We start from the raw sequence: 27,849 nt of genomic DNA, 5'->3' as shown, positions 1-27,849 counted from the left end.
CTATTAAGCTGGACAATAGTCTATTAAGGCAATTATTGTTATTAATTTACTTCAAAATACATTTACATTGTATTTATATAGTTATCTTTTGATGTTACTTGGTGACATTTTTTATTTTCTCTTTCCAAGAAAGGGCGGCGGGCTTGGACCAATTCTAGATCTAAGATGCTTGAATCGAAAGAAGTACCTATTCAAAATGTTAATTCAGAAATATATATTATCGCACATCTGTTCAGGGGAATGGTTTGCGTCAATAGACTTAAAGGATGCGTACATTCATGTACCAATTGCTCAGCCGATTTTGAGATTTGATGGTGTACCAATTCAAAGTCCTTCTGCTCAGATTGTTTCTGGCTCCCCGTACGTTCACGAAATGTATAGATGTAGCACTCGCCCCATTCAAGGTGAATGCAGTGCATGTATTGGAATTACCTTGACGATTGGCTATTGCTAGCCCAAACAGAGACTCTGCTGAGAGAACACAGAGACGTGTTACTTTGCCATTTGAACAACCAGCATCTGATTGTCAACTGGGAGAAAAGCAGACTTCCCACAGTCAACAAATTTCCTTCTTAGGGGTTCAGATAAACTCCGTGAGTATGCGTGTACAGCTCACAAGCGAGTGCATTCAGGCCATTTTTCGTTGTCTGTCCAAGTTCAAACTGAGGAAGACATGTCCACTTAAGTCTTTTCAGAAAATACTGGGTTTTATGGCAGCAGCATTCGCCATCATACCGTTAGATCTGTTACACACGAGAACTCTCCAACATGTACCGCAACACGCCTGGCACTACAGGCGCATGTGCATTTAAGTAACTTGCCGCTGTCTAGCTACTTTAGCACCTTGGACAGCTCCAGCATTCTATCAACAAGGGGTCATGCTGGGTCAAGTATTCAGACGAAAAGTTGTGGCCACAGATGTGTCCAACACGAGATAGGGCATAGTGTGCAATGGCCAGCCGGCTTTTGGCACCTGGACAGATGCGAGGCGCTCATGGCACATCAACCGCCTAGAACTAGTGCCTGTATTTCTAGCCCTCAAGACGTTCAATTCTGACATTGTGAATCACCACGTCCAGTTGCAACAATTGAGGAGCATGACAAAATGCCTCCTCCAATGGAGCGGGTGTCATCTCCTCTCTCTACGTGATACATATGTCCCAGGCCATCTGAATCATGGCATGGACCTGTTATCACACCAAGGAGCATTAACAGGGGAGTAAGGGATCCACCCTCAGATGATTCTTAGGATTTGGGAAATATTCGGCAAAGCAAAAGTTGACCTATTCCCCTCAACGGAGAATGCCCACTTCCCTCTTTGGTACGCCATGCCCCAAGCCCCGCTGGGGCCTCTTTGCCTGACATCATGGGAAAATCAAATGAAATCATCAAAGAACTCAGGAAAAAAATACATCCTTGGGAGCAATTTCCAAATGCCTGAAGGTTCCATGTTCATCTGTACAAACAGTAGTATGCAAGTATAAACACTATGAGACCACGCGGCCATCATTCCGCTCAGGTAGGAAACGCATTCTGTCTCCATTAGATGACTGTATTTTTGTGCGAAAAGTGCAAAATCAATCCCAGAACAATAGCAAAGGACCTTGTGAAGATGCTGGAGGAAACAGGTAGACAAGTGTCTATGTCCACAGTAAAATTAGTCCTATATCGACATAACCTTATAGGCTGCTCAGCAAGGAAGAAGCCACTGCTCCAAAACCTCCATAAAACAAATCCAGGTAGACAAGTATCTATATCCACAGTAAAACCAGTCCTATATCGACATAATCTTATAGGCTGCTCAGCAAGGAAGAATTCACTGCTCCAAAATCACCATAAAAAAGCCAGACTACAGTTTGCAAGTGCATATGGGGACAAAGATTATACTTTTTGGAGAAATGAATGAATGAAACAAAAATTGAACTGTTTGGCCATAATGACCATCATTATGTTTGGAGAAAAAAGGGTGAGCCTTTCAAGCCGAATAACACCATCCCAACCGTGAAGCATGGGGGTGTTATATTCATATTATTCTGACATTTCACATTCTTAATATAAAGTAGTGATCCTAACTGCCCTAAGACAGGGAATGTTTTCTAGGAATTTAAATGTTTTTAAAACTGAGTTTTAAATTTATGTAAACTGACTTCAACCGTATACATATTTGTATGTATACATAGATCAGCCACAACATTAAAACCACCTGCCTATTGTGGAGGTCTCCATCGTGCTGTCAAAACAGTGCCAACCCACATCTTAGAATGGCATTCTGAGATGATATGCTTCTCACCACAATTGTACAGAGCGGTTATCTGAGTTACTGTAGACTTTGTCAGTTCGAACCAGTCTGGCCTTTCTCTCTTGACCTCTCTCATCAACAAGGCGTTTCCATCCACAGAACTACCCCTCACTGGATGTTTGTTGTTTTTGGCAATCTTGTGGCAGCAGTGCAGTACATTAAATCATGCAGATACGGGTCAGGAGCTTCAGTTAATGTTCACATCAACCATCAGAAAATACGTGATCTCAGTGATTTGGACAGTGGCATGATTGTCGGTGCCAGATGGGCTGGTTTGAGTATTTCTGTAACTGCTGATGTCCAGGGATTTTCACACACAACTAAGGAAGACTCAATAGAAAAATTAGAGAGCAGCCGTTTAATCATACAAACGATCACTCTTCCATTTCCAGCAGTGAGTGTGACGGACCCACAAGTGAGTGGCCAGATCTCAGCAACATCAGTCAATGGTTGTGACATTTCCTATGTGTCTCTAAAATGTCTCTAGCATTTACTCAGAATGGTGCCAAGAAAAAAACATCCAGTGAGCGGCAGTTCTGTGGATGGAAATGCCTTGTTAAAGAGAGAGGTCAACAAAGAATGGACAGACTGGTTCGAACTGACAAAGTCTATGTTAACTCAGATAACCAATCTGTACAATTATGGTGAGGAGAATATCATCTCTGAATGCTCTTCTGGGATGCAGGTTGGTGCTGTTTTGGCGACATGAGGGGGACCTACACAATATTAGGCAGGTGGTTTTAATGTTGTTGCTAATCAGTGTACTGGTGATTGAACACCATTGCCAGTCAGAAAGATTGCTGTTATTCTAAAAGAGTTTCAACTAGGTTGTCGAGAAAAGTACCATTCCCATAACAATGTCTCGTTCCCTTCATCTCAAGGAACCGAGGTTATGTGCATTACCAGAGACTTTATTTAATATATAGTGGCCCCCAAAAGATCTCTTTCTCTAAAATAAATGTATTTTGGTGTGATTTGGTTATCCAGTGCAATGACATTCATACATTATGACGAATTGTGACTTCAGTGTCCAAATACTTTTTGGGGCTACTGTTTGAAACCATATTTTCACTCTGATTTCTATCAACATTAACTATTTAGTTTTGGTCATACTGTCCAGCCATAGAGTGTTTTTATGTCGCAACTAACTGCTCACCTCTACGAAGTGGTAAGAGTTTATTTTCTAGGATCTCTCTGGCATCCGTGCCTTCGTCCATCAAATCCAGTTTCGTGATCACACCAATGGTACGCAGTCCTGTTGACACAAAAACATGTTAAAAAAACTAAATTATCAGGGTTTGTGTCCAATCCACTTACTCTCTGTACTTTAGCTGTGATTGACCATCACAGTTAGATTTGCATGATATTTCGTTCTGTCTAGCTGTTATTAAATAAAAGATCATGTCCTGTGGTCATTAGCTCTTAAAGGAATAGTTCGCCCCAAAAATGACAATCCTCTCATTATTTACTTACCCTGATTCCATCCAAAATGTGTATGACTATCTTTCTTCTGCAGAACACAAATGAAGATTTTTAGAAGAAGATAGCGCTCGGTCAGGACCTTATAATGGAAGTACATGGGTGTCAGCACTTTGATGGTCCGAAAGTCACATTTAGGCAGCATAAAAGTAATCCATGCGACTCCAGTCGAGTGGCTTTTGAAAAACAAAAGGAGGTCCCCCCCTCCTTCTTGAAGTTACACTCAAGAGAGCAAGATATGAAGCCTTGAAATTTCAAGACTGGGTTTAATAATATTTTACCCTTTTAAATACATGGAACCAACATTGTTCTTATATTTCTAATATGTCCATCTACCTCTGAGATTGTCAGACTAACTCATGTAATGTTATCCTTGCTTTAACCACATGATTTATTCTTATTACTCTTTTAAACTCTTTTATTACCATTGCAATTACTATAATTCCCCTCGTGCTTAGTATCTATGAGGTCCATAGTTAATTTCCTGAATGTTGATGTTGGGTTCAATACAATGGAATTTACAGGATTTTTGCTATCAAAGTTTAAGACTGAAGTACCTCAGAAGAGCAGAAAACTAAAGAAAAGCATGTAGAGAATTATATGCTAATTGACATAAGGTGTGAAAAGCTGTTTATGCCCATGGTCAAGTTTTTTGGGTTGTGCCCAGTCAAAAAGGTTAAAACCTCATGACACTGAAGGAACCATTGAGTCTATGCTGAACACAGAGTCTACGCCTAATACAAGTCTAAGCTGAGCAACGAATCAGCACTGAACACAAAGTCGACGCCAAGTCCGCGTTTTTTTCTTGAGCTGTTAGCATTATCATCCAGTCTTTGTTTTCCACAAAGTCTTTCACGATAGTAGTTTACTTCGCAGCAACTGCCTTTGGCCCTTGAACGCACCGCAGCAACCTGCCTATGAATGAATCCCGGCTCATTCATCTCTTGACTCCTGATTCCCGAATGGCTTCTTTGACCACTCCATCATCTTTGGCTCTACTCCCAGACCACCAATGCAACAAAGAAAACAACCAATCAACTGACCAAGTAACCAAGTACAGCATTTCCATATCTCGCTGGTGTATTAAATAAAAAAAAAAATCGATAACGTATATTGCGGGCTAATACAAAGGTGAAATGGACAGATTGATGGTTCGTTCTGTCATGGATTGCTCAATTTCATACATTGCCATAACTCAATATTCTGCATTTCCAGTATTCCAAATCTTGTTTTCTTTACCATTTACTTTGTGCATTTGTGTGTTTGTGTGTGTCCTATATTAGTTTATGTATTAGGTTTAGAATAGTTTAATAAAGTCTTGTTTGGGGGCCTGGGTAGATCAGTGGTAAAGACGCTGACTACCACCCCTGGAGTTTGCCAGTTCGAATCCCAGGGTGTGCTGAGTGACTCTAACCATGTCTCCTACCCAACCAAATTTGTTGGGTTGCTAAGGAGGGTAGAGTCACATGGGGTAACCTCCTTGTGGTCGCTATAATGTGGTTCGTGCTGAGTTGGACGGGATGCCGCGGTGGATGGCGTGAAGCCTCCACACACGTCATGTCTCAGTGGCAACGCGCTCAACAAGCCATGTGATAAGATGCTCGGGTTGACGTCTCAGAGGCGAATCACTACGCGATCACAAGGACTAAAAAGCACATTGGGAATTGGGCATGCTAAATTGGGAGAAAAAGGGGAAAAAACTCTTATATTCAAAGAGAAGTGTCTTGTACTTCATGCTCATAAGTTTAATGTCTTAAACATGTCTGATCCTGTTACTTGCTTAAACAGTTTTTACGCTAAATTTAGGATATTATTTTGTTGGCCACAGGGTGATATTCCTTCCAGAATTGATAGAGTTTCAAAATATCGTGGACAAATACGTTGATTGGGTGTTAAATATTAATTCTGTTAGATTCCCTAGAGATTAGATCATTATTCCAATTTTAACCAATAATGATCTAAAATTCCTACACCAAGGAAATCAGAGTGGCTTTTAGCAGCCAATAATGTAATAACTACCATTAATGTAATAACTGCCAATAATGTAATACATTTTCCATACAACTTATTTAATTTTTTTATTAACGCAGCCAATAATGTAATAGCCAGCGAATACTGTAAAAACGTATTACACTATGGGCAAAAAGTTATTATGTTACTGGTTCAGACATTTTATTAAATCATTGGCAAGTTATAACATTATTGACTTTTATTACATTAAGAATGGATAATGTATTGCGTTATTGGCAGTTATTATATTAATGGTAGTAATTACATTATTGGCTTTTACATGGCTAAAGAAGCTACTCTGAAAATTGTTTTCAGCCAACGATCCTGCATCTGTGTGGAAAGGTCTAAAAAGCATTACAAAGTATAAGACACCCATCTCCCCCCCCCGCGTCATTTTGCCCAGCCCTAATGGCCGACGACTCTGTGTATGCAAAATTTCAAGAGTTTTCACACCTGTTAAGTACCCCAAAAGTACCAAAAACCTTAAAAAGAATAATAATAATAGGACCTCCGCACTTTCACTGCTTGGCCCTAATAATAATAATAACCCTTAGAAGTTGTAAATCGCCACTTCCGAATTCTAACATGAACTCGCCAACACCCTTACATCACGTGACAGCTACTGGCAGGAAGCACTTTTTAAAATTAAATAAAGTTTTAATTATCCATTTATTTTTTACACAAAAATAATCTGTTACACATCTGTTAATTGGCCAAGTGAACATGGTTATGCAATTTGACCAGCTCTAAATTATTGTATTTTAATTGTCTGAATTAGAGAAAATAAACATAGTAATCATACAAGTCATCACTTAATCAGACAATATTTGGATATTCTGCGACGTCCAAATGCATGGCATGGCCGATACGTCAGTCTATAAATAATGATTTCAGCAAATTAAAAGGCAGTAGTTAAGAGTAGGTGAAATTGCATATGGTTTAGTCTCTATTGTAAAGTCCAGATTTTAAACTTTAAAATATTAATTTTTTTTAAACGCATACATAAAATCTTACAGTTAACGGTTTAGTCTAGAACAAGCTCAGCCAAAACAGCCTTGAAATTCCATATCGGTGGATCCCAACTCCCAGCAATCCCTACCTTGAGGGTCCACCTCCTTCGCCATCTTGAGGGCATCAGAGTTGGCCAAATCAGTGTTGGCAGGGGTGACGGCCAGGATCAGACAACTCTCCTTAGTGGTGAACTGCAGAATCATGTCTCGAATCTGGTGCTCGATATCTACCGGCTGGTCTCCCACAGCAATCTTGGTCATACCCGGCAAATCGATGAGGGTCAGATTCAATACTGTCAAACAACGAGAGAAGAGTGTGAGATGGGTGACATTTTTAACAATGGCTGCCATCATTATGTTTGTCGGCTGAGTCCTATGTGGTATTACCATTTGGAGAGTAGACCCTTAGGTTTATGGGGATTGGAGAGATGCCCTTATTGGACCCTGTAATCCGGTCCGTCTCCGCTTCAATTTCCTGCCGGACTTCATCGAAGTCCACAAACTTCCTCCCTTTGCAGTGCAAGAACTCGGCATATTCTACAGACAAAGATAGAGAGGGTGTGGTTAAGGGTGATAGCAAAATGGCCAGTTGACATTTCAACATGAAACAGAACATGAAAACCATATAGCTGTACTGAAAACACATTTTTAAACTATGTTTATCTGTGATGTGACTAGTGTCACCACATGATTTATTGGTATCATTATTTATATAAATTACTGCATTAGTAATTGATTATCATCACCATATATGATTTAGGTGGACAAAAAAATAAAATTACAATATGCACAGCGTCAACGAACACTCAAGATGTAAATACAAGTCGATAACCGAAGTACAGCTAGGATTTCTGTGCCACGATAAACAAGCTGGAATCAATGTATGCTATTCCCTCACATTATTTTTCATACGGACACTGCTGATGAAGCTGGAAGCTCAGTACTGCTAGTGCAAAGCACCCAAGTCCACTGAAGATGAATGAGAAACAAGTGTTTATAAGATCCAATTATCACATTTTTTAAATCGCAATAGAGTAAAAAAAATCTCAAATTTTTCATATCGCCATCCAAACTATTTAATGGTACATCCCATTACACTTCATGCAGTTCAAGTACTGTTTGTAAACATTATGGGCACCATGTATGGACACATATAAAAGTTGTTTTTTTTTTACCATCCGTACACAATTGTTGAAGTAGTGTTCAGCTGTGCAGTGTTCATTTCGTCAATGAAATTGCTGACAATTTATTTTAAAAATGTTGTCAACGGTAATGAAGAAGAGGCGAAAAAGTCTCATCATGATGATAATCAAACCGTTTTAATAAAAGCATACTGTTGATGAAAATATGATGAGAAAAAATACTTCAACCAGGGGTGTAAAGTAACAAATTACAATTACTCTTTGTTACCTTATGTAGTTTTTTATCAGGAATTGTCCTTTATTTATCAAGTTGTTTAAAAATTGTATACTAGAGTACATTTCAAGTGCTACAACTGTACTTTTACTGCCCTACTTTCCATTTGTCTGTGTTCGCCTCATTCCTGTCCCTGTACAGTGATTAGAACATGAGGTTATCTTCTCTCTGTGCGCACACGACAGAAAGAGCGCTCATCCAAAAACTTGTAAAAACGGCACCTTTCAATGCAAAAATGAATTCCTTCTGCTGCGTTTGACTTGTTCAGTAGCTGCCCAGTGTTCTGCGTGTTCATCATTGACCATGTTTGTTGGTCTCTCACACAATCAGTCTCGCATGCAGCCAGGTGGAGCATCGCGCACACAGATAATGACATTTAAGTTCCACAATATACACTCACTTAGCACATAATTAGGAACACTATGGTCATAATAAAGTGCCCAACGTGGTCTTCTGCTGTTGTAGCCCATTCACCTCAAGGTTTGATATGTTGTGCATTCTGAGATATTATTCTGCTCACCACAATTGTACAGAGTGGTTATCGGAGTTATCGTAGCCTTTCTGTCAGCTCAAATCAGTCTGGCCCCATTCTGAGTGAACTTTATAGACTGCTGTGATTGAAAATACCAAGAGATCTGCAGTTACAGAAATACTCAAACCGGCCCATCTGGCACCAACAAACATGCCACTGTCCAAATCACTGAGATCACATTTTTCCCCATTCTAATAGTTGATGTGAACATTAACTGAATCTCCTGACCCATATCTCCGTGGTTTTATGAATTGCCCTGCTGCCACACGATTGGCTGATTATATCAATTGTATGAATAAGTATGTGTACAGGTGTTCCTAATAAAGTGCTCGGTGAGTGTAGATGGTATAGAAAAATCTCTACTGGCTGACACTTTTTACCGTCACCACGACATATACTGCCATACTGCCAAACTTCAGTATATTCATTATATGCTACTATTTCAGGAGCATATCCAACATATTAATCTTTAATATGTTTGATACATGCCTAAATAATTGTTAGAAGTTTCTACATTTTTCAAAATGTTTGATTATTTGGTAGTTTGGTCTGCGTTTTGTCATTTTGCACATTACCTTCAACTAAAATATGCTATTTTTGTCAACTACACTTATATGCCATTTTAATCAGAGTAAAACATTTCTAAAATCAATGAATGGCATGATTAAAAACAAAAATTATATAAAAATACAAACTTTTAAAATAAACAGTGTGCAATACACTCACCGGCTTTGCTGTTAACAAGCTGCAGAACGAGTGGCCTGCGAGTGACAATGCCTGAACCTCGAGGAAGGAAATCCCTGAAAACAAGAGAGAGAGAAATTGAGTATGTGCGTTGGAGAGAGTGTTTGCAATGGAGGAGGACAGACAGCCACTCTCAAGTCATTCAGAGCAATCAAGCTCAATTTTTAGGGGTGGCAAGACTGATCAAATTATTCATGAGTGAGGGGGCGAGTGTTTAGAAGCAACCTCTTTGCATTCATCTCAGAACACACACAAACACACTCTAAGACGTATCTGGCCTCTGTAGCAATGAATTTTAAAACATACCATTATCTCCTGAAGGCCCACTATTCCCAAATGGCTGCAATGCTTTTCTAACTCACAGCCAAACCGGTGTGCATTTAATAACTCTGTGGCATATTATAAACACCCTCCGAGTTCAAACTTTGGAGAGCTGGGTAAATGCAAGCCTAATACTAAAATATATCCAATTCTATTAACTACCCCAGAGACAGGAAATTACAGAGCAATTAAGGAAAGCATCTCTATTTTGATGCTCATACTTTGGGTTAGGGGTTTGTTGACATCCAAAACCCTAAGTATTAAACTTAAGAGCGACGCCACACCATTTGTGCTAAAGACGTGAAAGATACCTCAAATTATGCAATTTACTGAGAAGCGAGTCATGTTGAGACTGAAACTGCGGGAAATGCACACAAGAGGAAGTAAATGTTTCATATTATCATGCATGGTTTCCTTCTAGGGATGTGTAAGGGTGGTCGACTATATTAGCCAACTATTTTTACTGGTGGTGGTTTAAATGGGAGAAACAAATCTCAAATGTATTGATAGATGCAACTTCTTTGAGAGAGTTTTTGCAGATTATAGCTTGCTGTGCTTAACAGTGAATAACAGTCAGCACAGTAAAACCCTCTGCAAGAAGTTTCGTCTTTTATTTTCTCCCATTTTCTCCCCAATTTGGCATGCCCAATTCCCAATGCGCTCCAAGTCCTTGTGGTGGCGTAGTGACTTTCCTCAATCTGGGTGGCGGAGGACAAGTCTCAGTTGCCTACACTTCTGACAGTCATTCCATGCATCTCACGTGGCTTGTTGAGCGCTAAGCGTTACCGCGGAGACCTAGCGCGTGTGGAGGCTCACGCTATTCTCCGCTGTATCCATGCACAACTCACCATGTGCCCCACCGACAGCGAGAACCACATTATAGCGACCACAAGGAGGTTACCCCAACGTGACTCTAACCACCCTAGCAACCGAGCCAGTTGGTTGCTTAGGAAGCCTGACTGGAGTCACTCAGCATGGAAGTTACAACTCTTTAATGCTTAAGGTTTAGTCTTTATGCACTGTTGATGATGAATACATTTCAAGAATACCACTGTTGGATATGAAATCCACTCCCGTAATTGCGGATTCTGTCTGGCAATGCTTAAATAAATAGTTCAATAAAGAAAGGTTTAAACTGCTTGATGTTATGAACAATATGTGTACCCACAAATGTATCTTGCAGTTCAGCACTTTTGAATTCTAAGCGCAGATCACCCTGAAGCACTCAAGTTACACTGAAGTGTGTCATTCTGCGTTCAGGATGCGCATAAGCGGTTTCGTGCTGCTCTGTATTAGAGCCTCTTATTTATTTCTTTGATACAATGGTGTAACTGTAACATAAGATGTTACAGTTAATTAGCCTATTTATTTGTTGAATATCCGTTAGTCACCATGTTGAAGTGCTGCACTTAGCGACCCTATATCCCTCTAAAAGGGTCTGATCGGGGTCACGTGAACAAAACAGAGTCCAACTATGCATTATTTTCTTAAAACCGACTAGTCGTTCAAACAACTAACCGAACAGTCTATTATTAAAATTGGGAGTTTTAATTGCTTCACATTTGGCCAGTATGACACATCGTAGAAGCAGGGCTGACCACACTGAGCAAATAATATAAATACACACATTAATACATTTGTAAAAATACAAGAATCTAAAATTTCTATGCAACATAGTGAGAAAAAGAATTGTGATACTTCGATATGATTGTATTGACAGCCCTAAAGTGCACCAGTCTTAAGATGCAGGAGTTCCTGCATCTGGGCCTGATCAAAGCCTGTGCAGTCAGCTGTTAATCTAGTCATTTTACAGAAATCTTTCATCCCACCTAATGCACAAACCAGCAGATCCGTGAAGGGAGTGAGAGATCATGCTTTAAACAAATATAGAATAAAGGGAAGGGTCATTCACAAACAGAAGACACAAAAGTAAAGCAGAGCTTTCAAGTGTGTGTATATGAAAGGCAGCCTGTGAAGTCATCTCCATGTGGCTGTATGAAGCACTTGTCTGTATGACAAATCAACAGCCAAAGCCTGGAGGCCATCGTGGAAGAGGAAACAACAAAAACAGGCCATTGAGACACGGATGAAAATCTTCAGGCACCTCATAATTTAATTTTATTTTCAATCAGGCACAGGGCTGTAACCACCATAGACATTGAGGGGGACATGCCAATAATTCTTTAAGGAATGATTTTATACTTTAGTTCATGTGAAAAAAAATATATAATTGAAAATATTCTGCAAACCAAGACAGCTGAGAAAGTGTGCACTCTATTGTAATTCCTATGTACGCAAATGCATCCATTCCCTTTAAAGCATTTGCAATGCTCCAGACTGCATCTAAATTGTCACACTTCTGCGAATTCAGATTAACAGACATAGATAGTGTCAACATGTTCTCACCAAAAAAAAAACGACATGCTGCCTCTGAAAGGTGAACCACGACATGTAGTAAACACTTCCTCAGCTGACGTCAAATATTCTTTCATGAATGCTTGTTAGATGTTTCCCATTTGTTGTAAATTGAAGCTTATTCTTTTTGTACAGTGGAAATGCACCGTTGCATGATATACAATTGAAGTCAGAGGTTTACATGCACTTAAGTTGAAGTCAGTAAAACTAATTTTTTAACCACTCCACAGATTTCACAAGTCGCATAGGACATCTACTTTGTGCATGACACAAGTAATTTTTCCAACAATTGTTTACAGACAGACTTTTAAGCAGCTTGAAAAATTCCAGAAAATTATGTCAAGCCTTTAGACAATTAGCTTCTGATAGGAGGTGTACTGAATTGGAGATGTACCTGTGGGTGTATTTTAAGGCCTACTTTCAAACTCAGTGTCTCTTTTCTTGACATCATGGTAAAATCAAAAGAAATCAGCCAAGACTGTGAATAAAAACATTTGTGAACCTCCACAAGTCTGGTTCATCCTTGGGAGCAATTTCCAAATGTCTGAAGGTACCATGTTCACCTGTACAAACAATAGTACACAAGTATAAACACCATGGGACCACGCAGCCATCATAACACTCAGGATGGAGATGCATTCTGTCTCCAAATCCAAACAAATCCAATATCGACATTACCTTAAAGGCTAATCAGCAAGGAAGAATCCACTGCTCCAAAACTGCCATAAAAACGCAAGACTACATTTTGCAAGTGCACACGGGGACAAAGATCTTATTTTTTGGAGAAATTTTCTCTGGTCTGATGAAACAAAAAATGTAACTTGGCCATTATGACCATCGTTATGTTTGGAGGAAAAATGATGAGGCTTGCAAGCCAAAGAACACCATCCCAACCGTGAAGCATGGGGGTGGCAGTATCATGTTGTGGGGGTGCTTTGCTGCAGGAGCATAACCCTAACCTGACTCAGTTACACCAGTTCTGTCTGGAGGAATGGTCCAAAATTCCAGCAACTTATTGTGAGATGCTTGTGGAAGGCTACCCAAAATGTACTAACAAAGAATACTAACAAAGAATTCTGACCTTCTGACCCACTGGGAATGTGAAGAAAGAAATAAAAGCTGAAATAAATAATTCTCTCCACTATTATTCTGACATTTCACATTCTTAAAATAAAGTAGTGATCCTAACTGACCTAAGACAGGGAATGTTTTCTACAATGAATTGTCAGGAATCGTGAAAATCTGGGGTTTAAATGTATTTGGCCAAGGTGTATGTAAACTTCTGACTTCAACTGTGTGTATATATCAGGGTTTTTCCTGCATAGAGAATTACTAGGCGGCTGCCTCCGTCAAATTCCGTGCCACCTCCGTCTGTCTACAAATCTCTGGTGGGTGTCTTCATGGAAAACACTAACAAGCGTTGCACTTGGTGGATTGTCATTTGTAACTGCAAATCTAAGCAATAATAATAAAACACTTTCCGTTGTCGTATAGTCGCTTGATGTCATTTAACATAACTTGAGATCAGAAAACTATAACGATGACACGTGAGACGAGAGGAGCGCTGCAGCTTGAGTGTCTGATAGAAACACAGATCACAGCTTGGCAATATATCTTTATTACAACCTTAATTAAAGTTCATATAATAAGAGAGTGTGCCATGTAAATAAACACAAGCTCAAAAACTGTCATTCTCTGTGAGGTCAGAGCCACTTCAACCAGGTGCCCAATCTGAGCGTGAGTCGAGACAGGGAGATATTTAAAATTCTGCCAGCTGATGCACACTCTAACACAGAGATGCTCGGCTCTCAGCTCGCAACGTCATCATCATGAGATCATCATGATAAGATCAATGTTAAGTGACAAAAAACACTAAAATGAGTGTATATATATATATATATATATATATATATATATATATATATATATATATATATATATATATATATATATATATATACACACACACATATAGGTTTTGGATAGGCTAGATTGACAAATGCTTATCAATAATACTCTTATGGCTAAAAATGTTTACGGTGTTCAGTGACTAAAATGTCAATATGACTAAATATCTGTTTTCATTGACTAAAACTACATTAAAATGCCCAGACTTTGCCATCTAAAACTTGACAAAAAATAAATAAAATAGGATAGGGTTGACTAAATATGATAAAAACTAAAAAGGATTAAGACTAAATAAAAACACGGATGACAAAATGATCACTATTATTCAGTTGCCAGGTCATTAGGAGTGTATTAATGCAAAGCCAACATTTACGAGTTCTTAACGGCACTTTTTTTCATCATTATGGTACCATCAACGCCTCATTTTGACCCAGGAAAAACCCTGTTTACAGTGCATCCAGAAAGTATTCGCAGCGCTTCACTTTTCCACATTTTGTTATGTTACAGCCTTATTCCAAAATGGATCAAATTAATAATTTTCCTCAAATTCTACAAACAATACCCCATAATGACGTGAAAGAAGTTTATTGTTTGTAGAATCTTTAGTAAAATAATGAATTTTGGAATAAGGCTATAAAATAACAAAATGTGGAATAAGTGAAGCGCTGTGAATAATTTCCGGATGCACTGTGTGAATGTGTGTATATATATATATACACACACAATTTTTACATATTTAAAGATAACTATGTATAATTATTTCATCATTAAATATTGAATCATTGTTATATGAGGGGCTTTCTCAGCGATGCAATTGTCTGAACATGTGAGTACAGGCAGCCGGTGCCCTCTTTCTGGTGTCCCCCTAGGGAGCTGGTGCCCTATGCAGACTGCATAATATGCGAATAGGGAGTGGCGGTACTGATTACCGGCTAATAGAAACCTTGCTGCTGTCTCCAAAATTCTGTCACAGCGTTTCTGTTTGATAATGCACTAGCTAATGCAGGAGTTGGAGACATTGTTGGAACCATGCAGGTAATCTACAGTCAATAATCCATTTAATTCCACAGGTTACAATTGTGACCGGAATCTACAAGGAGTTGTCAACTTTAAATGACAGTGCAGACTGTTTCGCCTGTCTGTCAAAACTCCATAAAAAGAAGCAAGAAGTCATAATACACTTACAACTTCCATATTTTGTACATAAATTAATTGAGATGTGCTGTTTTTCTGTTGTTCAGCTCTGTTGGTTAGGTGTGTTTTGTGTGGATGACTGAAAAATACTTTTGGATGATGCACATTTTGTCCACTAATGTTTATAAAGATATTGCGGTTAATCGCAATTAAAAAACAAAAACAAAACAAAAATGGAATTATTATTAATTAACTTAACATTTTGGATTATGATTTTATTTTGTGATGGATCCAGAATAATTTGACAAAGAAACATGATGCTTCCATGAATCAACTTTTTGCTCATCTCTTTCGAGAGCTGTGTGTTGCCCTAACCCTTCATGAATGCATGCTCCTCTCTCAGACATCTACCCACAAACACAGATAAACACTCAACCAGGCAGAAAAAGATGGCTGCAAAATATGCAGAAGTGCAATGGACCAAATGTGATCTAAAATAAGAACAAATACCCACACCACCCCAAACCACATGTTAGATCGAATACAAACTAAACCCTTAACAGAGGTATTCCCAGTAATCTCGGAACCTCTTATTATTATTATTATTAACTCCTCGCTCGCCTTAGGACATGTCCTAAGAAACTTAAAAAATGCAGTTATCAAACCGCTTATTAAAAAGCCACTGCTTGATCCAAGAGAATTGGCTAATTACAGACGGATTTAAAATCTACCATTTATGTCAAAAATACTAGAAAAAATAGTGTCCTCCCAACTATGTTCATTTCTACAGAGGTAGTAACATATGAACAATTTCAGTCAGGATTTAGGCCCCATCACATTACAGAGACTGCACTTATCAGAGTTAAAAATGACTTGCTCTTATCATCTAATTAGAGCTGCATTTCTCTTCTAGATATTAGTGCTGCCTATGACACCATAGATCATGATATTCTCTTGAATAGGCTGGAGAATTATGTTGGCATTAGTGGACTTGCATTAGCATTACTGGTTAAGGAGGTTGTAGATACTACTGGTCCTAGTATTCTACCGATGATTAACAGTAGTTTTTTTTTTATATGGCACTGTACCATCAGGGTTTAAACATGCTATTAAGGAACCAAGCTTAAAGAAAATGAACTTGAATCCACAGGATTTAAAAAAATGTCAGGCCTATCTCAAAATTGCCTTTTATGAATAAGATCTTCGAGAAAGTTGTCCATAATGAACTTGTTGACTTTTTGACTGAAAATAACATAATGGATATTTACCAGTCTGGTTTTAGGACCACATATAGTACAGAATCAGCTTTATTAAAAGTTGCAAATTATATTTTGTTACGTATTGACTCCGGGAAAGGTGTTGCCTTAATGATGTTAGATTTGAGTGCAGCTTTTGATACTTTAGATCATGTAATTTTAATAGAACGTCTCAGAGATTATGTAGGGATTAATGGTGTAGCCCTTAAGTGGTTTTCTTCCAATCTGCAGGACAGGACATGCTCTGTTAAAATCGGAAATTATGTTTCTGCATCTGCGACTATCTCTTGGGGGGTTCCCCAAGGATCCATTCTTGGTCCAACTTTATTCTCTTTATACATGCTGCCTCTGGGGTAAATTTTTAGGCAATACAATATTAATTATAACATGTATGCTGATGATTTACAACTGTATTTTCCTTCGGAGAGTGATGACTGTAAAACTTTTACAAATTTTTATAAGTGCCTGATTGATGTAAAGGGATGGATTGCAAATCATTTTCTACAATTAATTGAGGATAAGACGGAGATTATTATGTTCGGGAACAAACAGTCTGGGCAAGGTTTGGTTTGATTTTCGATTCTGAAATCCACTTTGATCATAAAATTAACAGCGTTGTGAAAAATATTTTCTTTCAGATAAGGAAACTGTCTAAACTGAAACCTATCCTTTCAAATAAGGACTTGGAGATGGTTTTGCATGCTTTTATTTCCACACGGTTGGATTAATGTAATGCTCTATATCTAGGCATAAGTGAATCTCTGGTTACTCGTCTTCAGTATGATCAAAAGGCTGCAGTGAGAATCCTAACAAATACCAGAAAGCGGGATCATATAACACCTGTGTTGATATCTTTTCACTGGCTACCTGTAATACATAGGATACAATACAAGGCGTTAATGTTGGTCTACAAAGCATTGCATGATTGGGCTCCTCAGTATAATCCCAATCCCAACGTCATCTGCGCTCATCTCAGAGCATGCTCCTAACTGTCCCAAGGCCTCACTTGAGGCGTAGTTGAGATCGCACCTTTTCAATTGCGGCTCCTGCACTTTGGAATGTGTTGCCGTTATCTTTAAAATCATCGCCAAGCATGGACATTTTTAAAGGGACTTAAAGTATACTTATTTTACCAGGCTTTTGGCATCTGAGTAGGTCTGAGAAATGTGAATGATTGGTTGTATGATTTATCCTGGTGTTATGTTTTGTTGCATTTTATTTTTGTATGTTCTTCAGAGATATTTATTATTTATGGACAGCATTTTGGTTCATTTTAATGGTCATGAAAGTGCTTTATAAATTAAAGTTGACTTGAACATGGTTTAGGTCCTATTTAGCAGACCGCTACCACTTTGTGTGTGTAAACGAGGAATTATCAAATCAAATAAAAGTATGAAGTACCACAGGGATCAGTTTTAGAACCTCTGCTTTTCTCCTTATACATTCTTCCCCTGGAAAATATTATCAGGAATCATGGAATAAGATTCCACTGTTATGCCGATGATACCCAACTTTATATTTCTTCTAAACCAAATGAAAAGTCGCAATTCTCCAAATTAGCAGATTGTATGAATTATATCAAAGATTTTTATGGCCAGAAACTTCCTTCTTCAGCAAGGAACTTAGGTGTTATATTTGAAACACAAAATCACAAAATTCTGGCTTGTTAATAATTCCAAGAATATCAAATTCCACAAAAGTAGGTAGATCCTTTAGATACTTGGCTCATAAACTATTGAATAGTCTCCCACCGTTCGGGATGCAGACACCCTTACGCAGTTTAAATCTAGACTAAAAACTCATCTATTTAGCCAGGCATACACCTAATTTATCCTTCAACTCACAATTAGGCTGATTTAGTTAGGTCTACCGGAACCAGAAACATCAATCATAATCTGTAATGCATAAAATTGAATGGCACCTACGCTAATATTATTCTATTTGTTTCCATGTCTTATCCTGAGGTTACCAGAGCCTGCCAGATCCAGCTCTGTTCCTGCTTTGTGTTGGACTCAACTGCCACATGCTGCTGAGAGATGACGACAATCTACATCCAGTGCTAGCCAGAAATCACTTACGTTTTTTGACTTCAGAGGATGAACTGATGCCAACTCCAACCGAAAGACATAGGATACTTCATATGCCACAGCCTGAACCTTGGACTTAGGATGGACCCCACCAAAACTCATCGAAATGACCTGCAGGTTGAACTGCAATGCACCTCATCATTTATCTCTGCCTGCATCACCTTTGTCAGCCCTCTACATTCAGAGTAAATCAATCACTTATGCAAGTAAATTTTGCAATATGCGACCAAAAAATGTCTGTTATAAGCCACTGGCAAGTAAACATTCATATTTCACTAGTCAGTGATAGAGTTGTGTAGTGTCGAAGCACCGAGGCTCTTTTACTGAATAAAAAGCAGTTGATTGAGAAGCTGGATTTAGCCTCGTCTTTCCCTGCATGCTGTCTCATGCGCGCAGGAAAAAGCACTTGTGTCTCATTCAGTTCAACTCCGAGCATCTCACGGACGTCACAAGAGCAGCTCTCTTGAGAGCATGTGAAGATGAACTCAAGCACTCTGATGTGCACACCGTCTACAGAGGCTTGCGCCAAACTCCCACAAAAATATAAACAAGGTATAAACATATTAATTTTGTGAATGCAAAGCGCTCAAGTTTCACTTAACAGCCATGTAATGGCAAATGTCTGTGGTCATTGTGGGTTTATTGATGCATTGTTATTAACACGCAGTGAGACAGAGGAGATGCCCTGCTCTATTTCTGTGGAGTTGATAAAATCCAAGAAACAGAATCTCAAAGTCCTCCTTCACAAGAAATAAGGGCTTGAGAGTTAATCTTAAAATAATGTGTGAAAGTGTATAATATTTTATAATATAATATTTAAGCATTATCACATGAGCAAGAGTGCGATATGGCCCTACATCAGTCGTAGGTAATTACAGCTGTGCTGATTTAGGGCCATAGGGCATGATTGTGAGTGTGAGCAGAGATATTGTCAGCTTTCTGAAGATCAGCTTTCTCGATCACTACAGAAACTGCAATGTCCTCCACCATTTTAAACAGCACCCATTGTGTACTTAATCAGTCTGTTTTGTCTCTCAGCTGTGATGAGCTGCAATGCTGAATTTGTTAGTTTAAAGCCATTTAAAGCTATTTCCTAACTTTAGTAGTGTAGTTTAGACAAGCGATCACAAAGAGCTGTTTTATCAGCGATAAACTGGCTGTTGCAGATTCACTTCACGTCACCTAACTGGCTCATATTACACACAAATTATCTTTTGCCACCCCCTGCTGGTTAACATATGTAATGTCAAAAACAAAAGACAAACCATAGCTCTTAACAGATCTGCACTGCTCTTACACTTTAGTTTAGAACTGCACGAACACAAGCGGAGTGATACACACAGTGAAGCGTCCGAGTGCTGATGGTGTCAGACCATCAGTGCTCATGGATCGTCTCTCTTCCAATCAGATTCGAGGACCGTAACTAACTGTTGTATATAATAGCTATACAGGTTGGCTGAGTTATAAAAGAAGCAAAAGAAAACAAAACATTGAAAAAGTCCAAAGGATCAAAAGTAAATCAGACAAATAAGAGAGATATATTGGAGTTATTTAGACATATTTTGATAATTAAAATATTACTTTATTTTAAATTTTATATTTGACTGTCATTCATACATTTTTGAAGTGTGAAAAGGAAATTGTATACCATTATTTTATTCATTTCATATGACCCAATCTAAATATGTATAAATTAATTTGTTGTGTGCATGAAGCTCACATAGTGAGTTTGTATGGTAATTAATCATCATATTCGTGAAACAACTAAAACAGGCAATTAATCATCATAATAGCAATTATTTGTTTGACAATTGTCAGCCTAATTTTCATTATTAGGCTCCTACCTTGTGAATCCTTTTGTTAAAAATGTGTGCGAAATTTCAAACAGTGACAACAGCTTGTATCATTATTAAAAATGCGATTTCATAACATTATATAAATTGATAGAATGTGAAATTTGTACATTTTTAAAAAGCTAAAATGTGATTAAAATCATAAAGCAAAATATAAAAAAATTACATTATACTATTTTGCATAAATATATATGAAGAGGCCCTCTCTCTCTCTCAGTTTGCTTAATATATTCTTTAGTTACATTATGCTTACATGTCGTCAAAAGTCTGGCGAGTAAAAACAAATTTACTAGCCAATGACGATTCTAGGGCTGCACAATTAATCGAAAAACTAAACTTAACTTTTGTTTTGTCATGTTAATAAGTAGGCCAATGTGAATATGATTTGTACAAAATAGCAATGAATTAATTCAGTTTAACTGTTCCAAGTGTGTTTGAGGTGTAGCCAACATAAAGAATATGGCATGAATAGCATATTTCAGGAATCATCGTCATTATCACGTCTGCTCTAATAAGACCCATTTGCCACGCAGCTGGTATTAGTAGATTTAACATTTTCATGAATTGCACAAACTCTATGACTGTTTTTCATTTCCAAAGTGCAACCTCTGAAGAACAAATTTGCTTACTTTGTGACGTCACGATAATTAAAAATTGTAATCAACATTAATAATCGCGATTACAATATCAAGATCAATAATCGACAAATATGATTTTTGCTATAATAGTGCAGCCCTAGACGATTCTTTCTCCAACATGATCATAGAGGGTTGTTTGTTTACTTATGGACAACACTCTTGAAATGGAATACATAGACTATCATTTGATTGCCAAAAAAAAGCCTTCATCTGCCAACTAACAAGGACATTTGCAATTCTGCAGTTAATCCAGGATGGACTCCAGTCATTAGTCATTAATCTTACAGTTCATACAAAATCTTTGTTTTAACACTTACTTAGTTTACAAAATGTCAAACCATGGCTTTAACTATACATAAGTAATATTGGCATTATATATCATGATGTTAGCCAGAGGGGAACCGGCCCCCACAGTGAGCCTGGTTTCTCCCAAGGTTATTTTTCTCCATTAACCAACATTCCTTGTTCACTGGTACAATTATTATTTAATTAATTGTATATGCAATTTACAAATCATATTTAAACAAGCTACACAATGAAGACTTTATAGATATAACAGTTTCATTTAAAAAATTAAATAAAAAAATCTATATTTGTTAAAGCATGATTTCCTGTAAAGCTGCTTTGAAACGATATGTGTTGCGAAAAGCGCTATACAAATAAAAATGACTTGACCACAGGAAACAATATGCTATTGGACTTCAGATGGCCCATTTCTCTAGTTCCATCTCTGTTCCTCACATACGCTCACTTATTTCCAGTGCAAATAGGCAGGTGGGCGGCTGTCCATTATTCATGTACTGTAAATGATAGAGGAGGCTGAGCAGATTGTGTATCATTTCATCCATTATGCATGCAGAACTGCAAAGCGAACGCAGAGAGAGTGAAAAGAGAGAGACAAAGCTTGTCTCTCTTCAGCTACACTCGGCAGGAGTCTCAGAAACGCGGTCTTATCAGATGCTCTCATTATACAAAATATGACTGCATGACTCCAGGACACACCGCACCTCAGCAGAGTTCACTCATTGAAAGGATTTTCCTTGTTTGTTTTAAATTATGGGTTTGATGTGCCATTATAATATCATGGTATACTAAAATTGTAATCATTTAGAGCTATAATCAAAGTACAATCTGATACATTGCTGTAACATAAGCCACCTACATGGATTCAGTTTCCTCAACAAATTTGTCACAAAACCTGCTTGGTGTTATCTGCTTTTCACAAGGTTTTTCAAACTCCTCCCATAGTGAACAGAGCAAACTGAACAACAGCCCATCCTAAGGCAGCCAGCAAATGCAGATAGTGAAAGTCACGCAGAACAATGACATCAGCCCAGCACAATAAACAGCCAAGATGGGGGCGCTGGTCTCTTTCAAATCAAAGCATAAAACCACCAATCGATCTTGAAAATCCAGTTCTGCAAGATGAACTCTGACTAACAATCTCAACATTAGTCCCATGTGACTTGTCATGTTGAAAACATTAAAGGAATAGTTGGCTCATTCTATAACATTTCAAGTCAACAAAAAAGAACAAATAAAAGTGGTTTTCAATAAAGAAACTATTGGTTAAATTAATAGATTTCTTCACTGTAACATATCTATTAGTTGCAAAGATTAAGCATCAAACACCTTTTTGATATTACAAGGGAAAGGATGTTTACCCTAGTGAGTTTGTCAACTATGTCACGGGCAAACTGTATGCCATTACAGACACTGATGTGATGTAACACACAATTAAGGGTTCTTTTGTCTATTCAGCCACATGTGCAGTAATTCTTTTACAATTATTTTAAGAATTGTATGTTTTCGCAGATATTTTCAGCATGGTCACTAGTGACAGTAACATTTTTTATCATAAATATGCCTTAAATATAATTTTGGCAGCTTTAAGAGATGTATCAAAACTCTAACCTTTGTGGATGTAAAATAAACCTTGAAGGATACCAGAAGGTGCATTCTTGTTATTTGAAATGTAAAAAGGTGTAAAATCAGGTGTAACATCATTGACAGTTAAAGTGAAATGACTGAAAATGCAATATCCTGTTTGTTTGTTTTTCACAAAATACAATGACACCATTTACATAGGAAGATCTCTGTATAACTTGCAAGGAACAATATCTAGTTCATTTTGTAAAATCAATTAAATGTCCCTTATCATCAGGATTCACACGCATACACGCACACACATGCACGTGGGCACACGCACCCCGTGTCCTCTGATACATACAGGCTTAAAATAAGACAAAAAAAAACAACTGATCTATTGCCAATAATTCATCATCATTAGTTTACATCAGTGGACACAGTAGGGTGACTTCAACTATGTTACACAAGAATAGGCCATAGAGGGTAACATATCTAACATAACAGAGTTGACTCAAATTTGAGTTAAAATCATAAAAATATTGCAAACCATAACAAAGTACCCAACATAGTTGATGGTCAATTAATATGCTACTTGACAATATGCTAATGTAGTTAAAATATTGAAAAAATTTAAAGGACATTGCCATTATGTTATCAAAATGTCCCCCATAGAGGAAAATTAAATCACATGATGCTAGTCACATGGTTTTGGGATACACCATTTTTTGGTTGAAGGGTGGTGCTTTTTTCATAACATCGTTGACAGAACTTTTGTGGACATGAGTAAAATAAGATATTTTCTTTATTAAAATGTCAAACTCAATCTAAAAAAGGCTATTTTCTGAAGTGTTTAGAATTTAAAAATAAATAAAATATAGATAATGTTGACAAAAAAAAAAAAACATTATTTTGAACTTTTTAAGCAATTAAGAAACATCATGGAAATTTCAAGCAAAATGAAACATGGCATGCACAAAATGTTTGTGTGATTTATAACATGCTCTCCCTTAATGGACAAAATGGGATATTTCTGAAGAAAATAGTAAGAAAATATATAATTATCAACAAAAGGCATTGAATGTACCCTAAATTATAGAATGAGCCAGTTAACCCAATCGGTCATTATTCTCACCCATATATCTTTAATTTTCCATTGAAGACAGAATAAGAAAAAGAAACTTCAAAGTAGTCCATATTAGTGGTCGACCGATGTAGGTTTTTCAGTGGCCGATGCGGAGTTATAAAAAGCACTATTGGCCAAAAGCTGGTATAATTGCCAATAAACATAATACAATTTAACAAGAGCAAATCAGATTTACACAAATTGTTTAAAGTGAAAAAAAAAAAAAAAACACTTAGCATTTACTCAAATTTGCAAAACTTAAACTTATGTTTTGCATAAACATAAAACAGAAAGTGTTGACTATCCATTGACAAATCTATTGGTAGATTTTGGAACTGACACAAGGGAAAGTTAACACTTCTGTTAATTGTCCAAGCGAACACGGTTATCGGATTAGTTGGTTTGGCCGATATATCGTTCTATCACTAGTCTTGCGGTTTAGAGCGCACAGACAAATCTTCATGTTTGCTAGCATTTAACGGCAGATGCATTATGTCTTAAAGTAATATATTCGGTATGTATTTCTAATAAATCCCAATAATAACCAGAAAAAAATGAAGATTTGGTGCATAACACGGTACTAGGATGAGCACAAGTAGTCGAATACTCGAGTATTCGTCCTGCAATAATTATTAGAAAAGTACAAATACTATTCGAATTTCATTGTTTTGTTTTGCTGGCCATATATACAGTGATATGCATGTTAAATCCTGAACAAACAAACTAAAACTGCCAGTTAAAACAGAATGAACTGGATGGCGTGGACACAAGTTGATCACATTTGATGAGCAAACCGTTCTGTCAGTAAGTTTAGCTGGACACCAAAAAAGCGGGTTATTGTGAGAATGTGGCTTACTCCAATAAAGCTGGATACCTGTTTAAATGTACTGGATAAGCAGTGTACACTTTACTCTCATATATGTGCAACTTGTCAGAAAGCAGCGTCCCCGTAACAACATAATCCCCATGATGCTTCCGTAAACAATAAACATGGCATCCGAGAAAGACTTTGCTAGCTGAAGTAAGGGACATTCCATAATTTAATAATTTAGAGCGATATATCGATCTACCTCTAGTTTCTGCACATATTCTTATTGAGTAAAATTTGTATCCAACTCTAACGATCATATGTTTTGTTATGGGCATTTTGTTGATTTTATTAGCATCTTGTTATTTCCATCCAGCATTTTTTTTTTTGGTGATATCCCAAACTTTGCATAAAAATATGTGGATGGAAACCCAGCTATTGATGCCAAACTGGCATTGGATCTCGCATGTATAGTAACCGAACATGGCGCGTCATTTTTTCAATTCTTGAAACGAATTTGGGCTAGACGAAAGCTTCAACGCATCAGTGAATAACACTTTTAATTACAGTCTGTTCCTCACCCAAAGCTCACATTTTGCTCAAGAAGGCTTGGAATATAGTGCTGGAGTTGTATGGGCTACTTGTATGGTGTATTCATGTGGTGTTTTGTTATTTTTGGAGCTTGACATAAGTAGTCACAATTAACTGTCATTGTATGGAAAGCTGTGCTAAGAGTTCACAAAAAAGCTTACTGGGCTGAAATGACATGTAATAATGACAGAATTTTCATTTTTGAGAGAACTGTTCCTTAAAAAAACAGATGCGACATGGATTAGGCTCATTAATATGTGTAACTTACTCATGTTTACTGCAGTCAGATGTGTTTGAGAGATGAATAGTGCTTTTGTTTGTTAATTCACAGCTGTCTAAATGTTAGCATGGCAGATACAACCCTAACAGAAAGTCAGAGAATGTGTTAAATAACTAAGGTTTTTGTTATAATATTTGAACAGACACTGTTTATCTACCTCTTCCTGAATCAGTGGCTTTGTAGTCAAATTATGTGGTCATCTGCATGCATTTGATGCACACTCTCTTCCTGTCTACACATACACATCTATCTACATAATGTTCAAAATTAAACTCACCAAGTGCCAAATGAGAGTAAAAAAGTTACGCAAGTTGTCCGGTAACTTTGTAAGGTATAAGATATATTAATTTAATTATCAAGTATTTATCCATGATGCAAGTAGTACTCCCTTGTACCAGCCTTTTATTTTTGCTGATTTGAATTTTTGTTTAAATCATTGTGACAACTCTATTTTACTGTAATGCAGTAAAAAATATTTTGCTATGGTAATGAGAATCATCCTTGAAAACAATGAGAATAGTATAAGTAAAAATGTCCGGATGTCTATCCGGATTCTGAAAATGAGAATTGGGGTAAAATGTGCTTAAGTGTCCTGAAAATAATGTCACATGTTCAATACAAAAAAATCTTAATGGTCCTAAAATGTGGGCTTTATGCTAAATATTATTTAATATTTGTATGTATTTATCTGTGCTTAAATATGACCAGAAAATTTCCTTCACATGTTTCATCAGAATACCCCAATTCCATTGTCATATATACACAAATACAGGCCTATTTTTAATCAAGATAATGTAAAAAATTGTTTCATAGCTGGTGAGAAAGAGTTAAGGCTGTACATTTTCTTAATGTTTCTTAAAAACATGCCTTAAGCTTTTTTTGACCACCAAAGTTTTTTTAGGGTTTAAGCAGCACTTCTTCATCCACCCTTGTAGAACACTCAATAATAAACCTGTGTGACATCATATTACAACATCTGTGAGACACAGCACATTCCTGGAAAACCTGCCTACACACAATTCCTCTGAGCCTTACAGACTTAGAACTAAAGACCAATAAACAATGACTAGCAATAGCTAAATTAAATGGTTGGACTAAAAGTCTGTAAGTCTGTAGCGGTCCCTCCTTCCACTGTCGAGCTGTGATTATTTCTAGCGGTGTGACACCATTTTGATCTCCACAAGGACAAGCCCTACCTCCATCACTACCACAGCACCCTCATACACAAACATGTTATTTATATGTGTGTGTGTGTGTGTTTATAACCCCCTTGTTGTGACATTCATAGTCCCAACAAGGAAAAAAATGTGCGATTAATAGATAAGGATTTTTTTTGTTGTTGTCGATAATTCAAATTTAATTACAATTAGCATCAGCCGATTTTAAGGCCTCAGCGATATATCGGTCAGCTACTACCTATATTAGGTTATTGAGAATGGATGTAAAAGGAACATATCCTAAAGGTTATGTATACAAGCATGTGGATGTGTGACATGTACTGGCATTCTCCAGGCCCCTTTGCTCCTAGTTGTCATAAAAGCATAATAGAGGCGAGGAAGAAACTAATGTAACAATCACATGACAGCTAGAGGTTTTGTCATGGCTTTTATGAGGCAAAATGACTCAAGCAGCAGCAATAAGAGATGTTTATCGTTTAGCAGTTCAAATTGTAAATGCAATATTTGTCAAAATAATCTAAGCGTTTTTTACTAAATTGTGCGGCACTTATCGAATGTATTCATCTTTAGCATCTTTTGAGTTGCTAGGGTATTCTATATGGTGTCTGTAGAAAGCAAACACAAATACTCCTATCTTATGTTTGTTTAAACTTTAGTACTGGCAAAAGCAGCTCACCATCTTAATTATTGCTGCCTAAGAATGAATGTTATTGTCTGACCAATAGAAAATGAGAGGCAAATACTTGCAAAAATCATATTCTGTCCAAGTTAGACTTCCTCTCCCTGTCTGAGAATTAACAGATCTGTTTCAGTGGGACTTTAATGGCAATACCTATCAGTGTTGGAGCTTGAGGTCTGACACAGGTGTGTCAGTGACCATGAATACTGCAAAACAGGT

General features: G+C 37.4%; 1 protein-coding gene across 10 annotated transcripts in view; it reads right to left on the bottom strand.

Moving 5' to 3' along the window:
- LOC127653151 (dynamin-2-like) overlaps positions 1 to 27,849 on the bottom strand; it is a 72,518-nt gene that overhangs the window by 43,788 nt on the left and 881 nt on the right. For all 10 annotated transcript variants that reach the window (XM_052139707.1, XM_052139705.1, XM_052139703.1 and 7 more), the window contains exons 2-5: positions 9,473 to 9,546; positions 7,186 to 7,335; positions 6,888 to 7,091; positions 3,456 to 3,554 (exon numbers count right to left, since the gene is read on the bottom strand). In XM_052139707.1, coding sequence (XP_051995667.1) covers positions 3,456 to 3,554; positions 6,888 to 7,091; positions 7,186 to 7,335; positions 9,473 to 9,546 — 527 coding nt within the window. The remainder of the gene's footprint in view (positions 1 to 3,455; positions 3,555 to 6,887; positions 7,092 to 7,185; positions 7,336 to 9,472; positions 9,547 to 27,849) is intronic.

The sequence above is a fragment of the Xyrauchen texanus genome, chromosome 12, assembly GCF_025860055.1.
Source record: "Xyrauchen texanus isolate HMW12.3.18 chromosome 12, RBS_HiC_50CHRs, whole genome shotgun sequence".
In the NCBI taxonomy this organism is placed as follows: Eukaryota; Metazoa; Chordata; class Actinopteri; order Cypriniformes; family Catostomidae; genus Xyrauchen; species Xyrauchen texanus.
The sequence above is the reverse complement of the archived record's forward strand: the minus strand, read 5'-3'. Positions and strand labels throughout refer to the sequence as shown.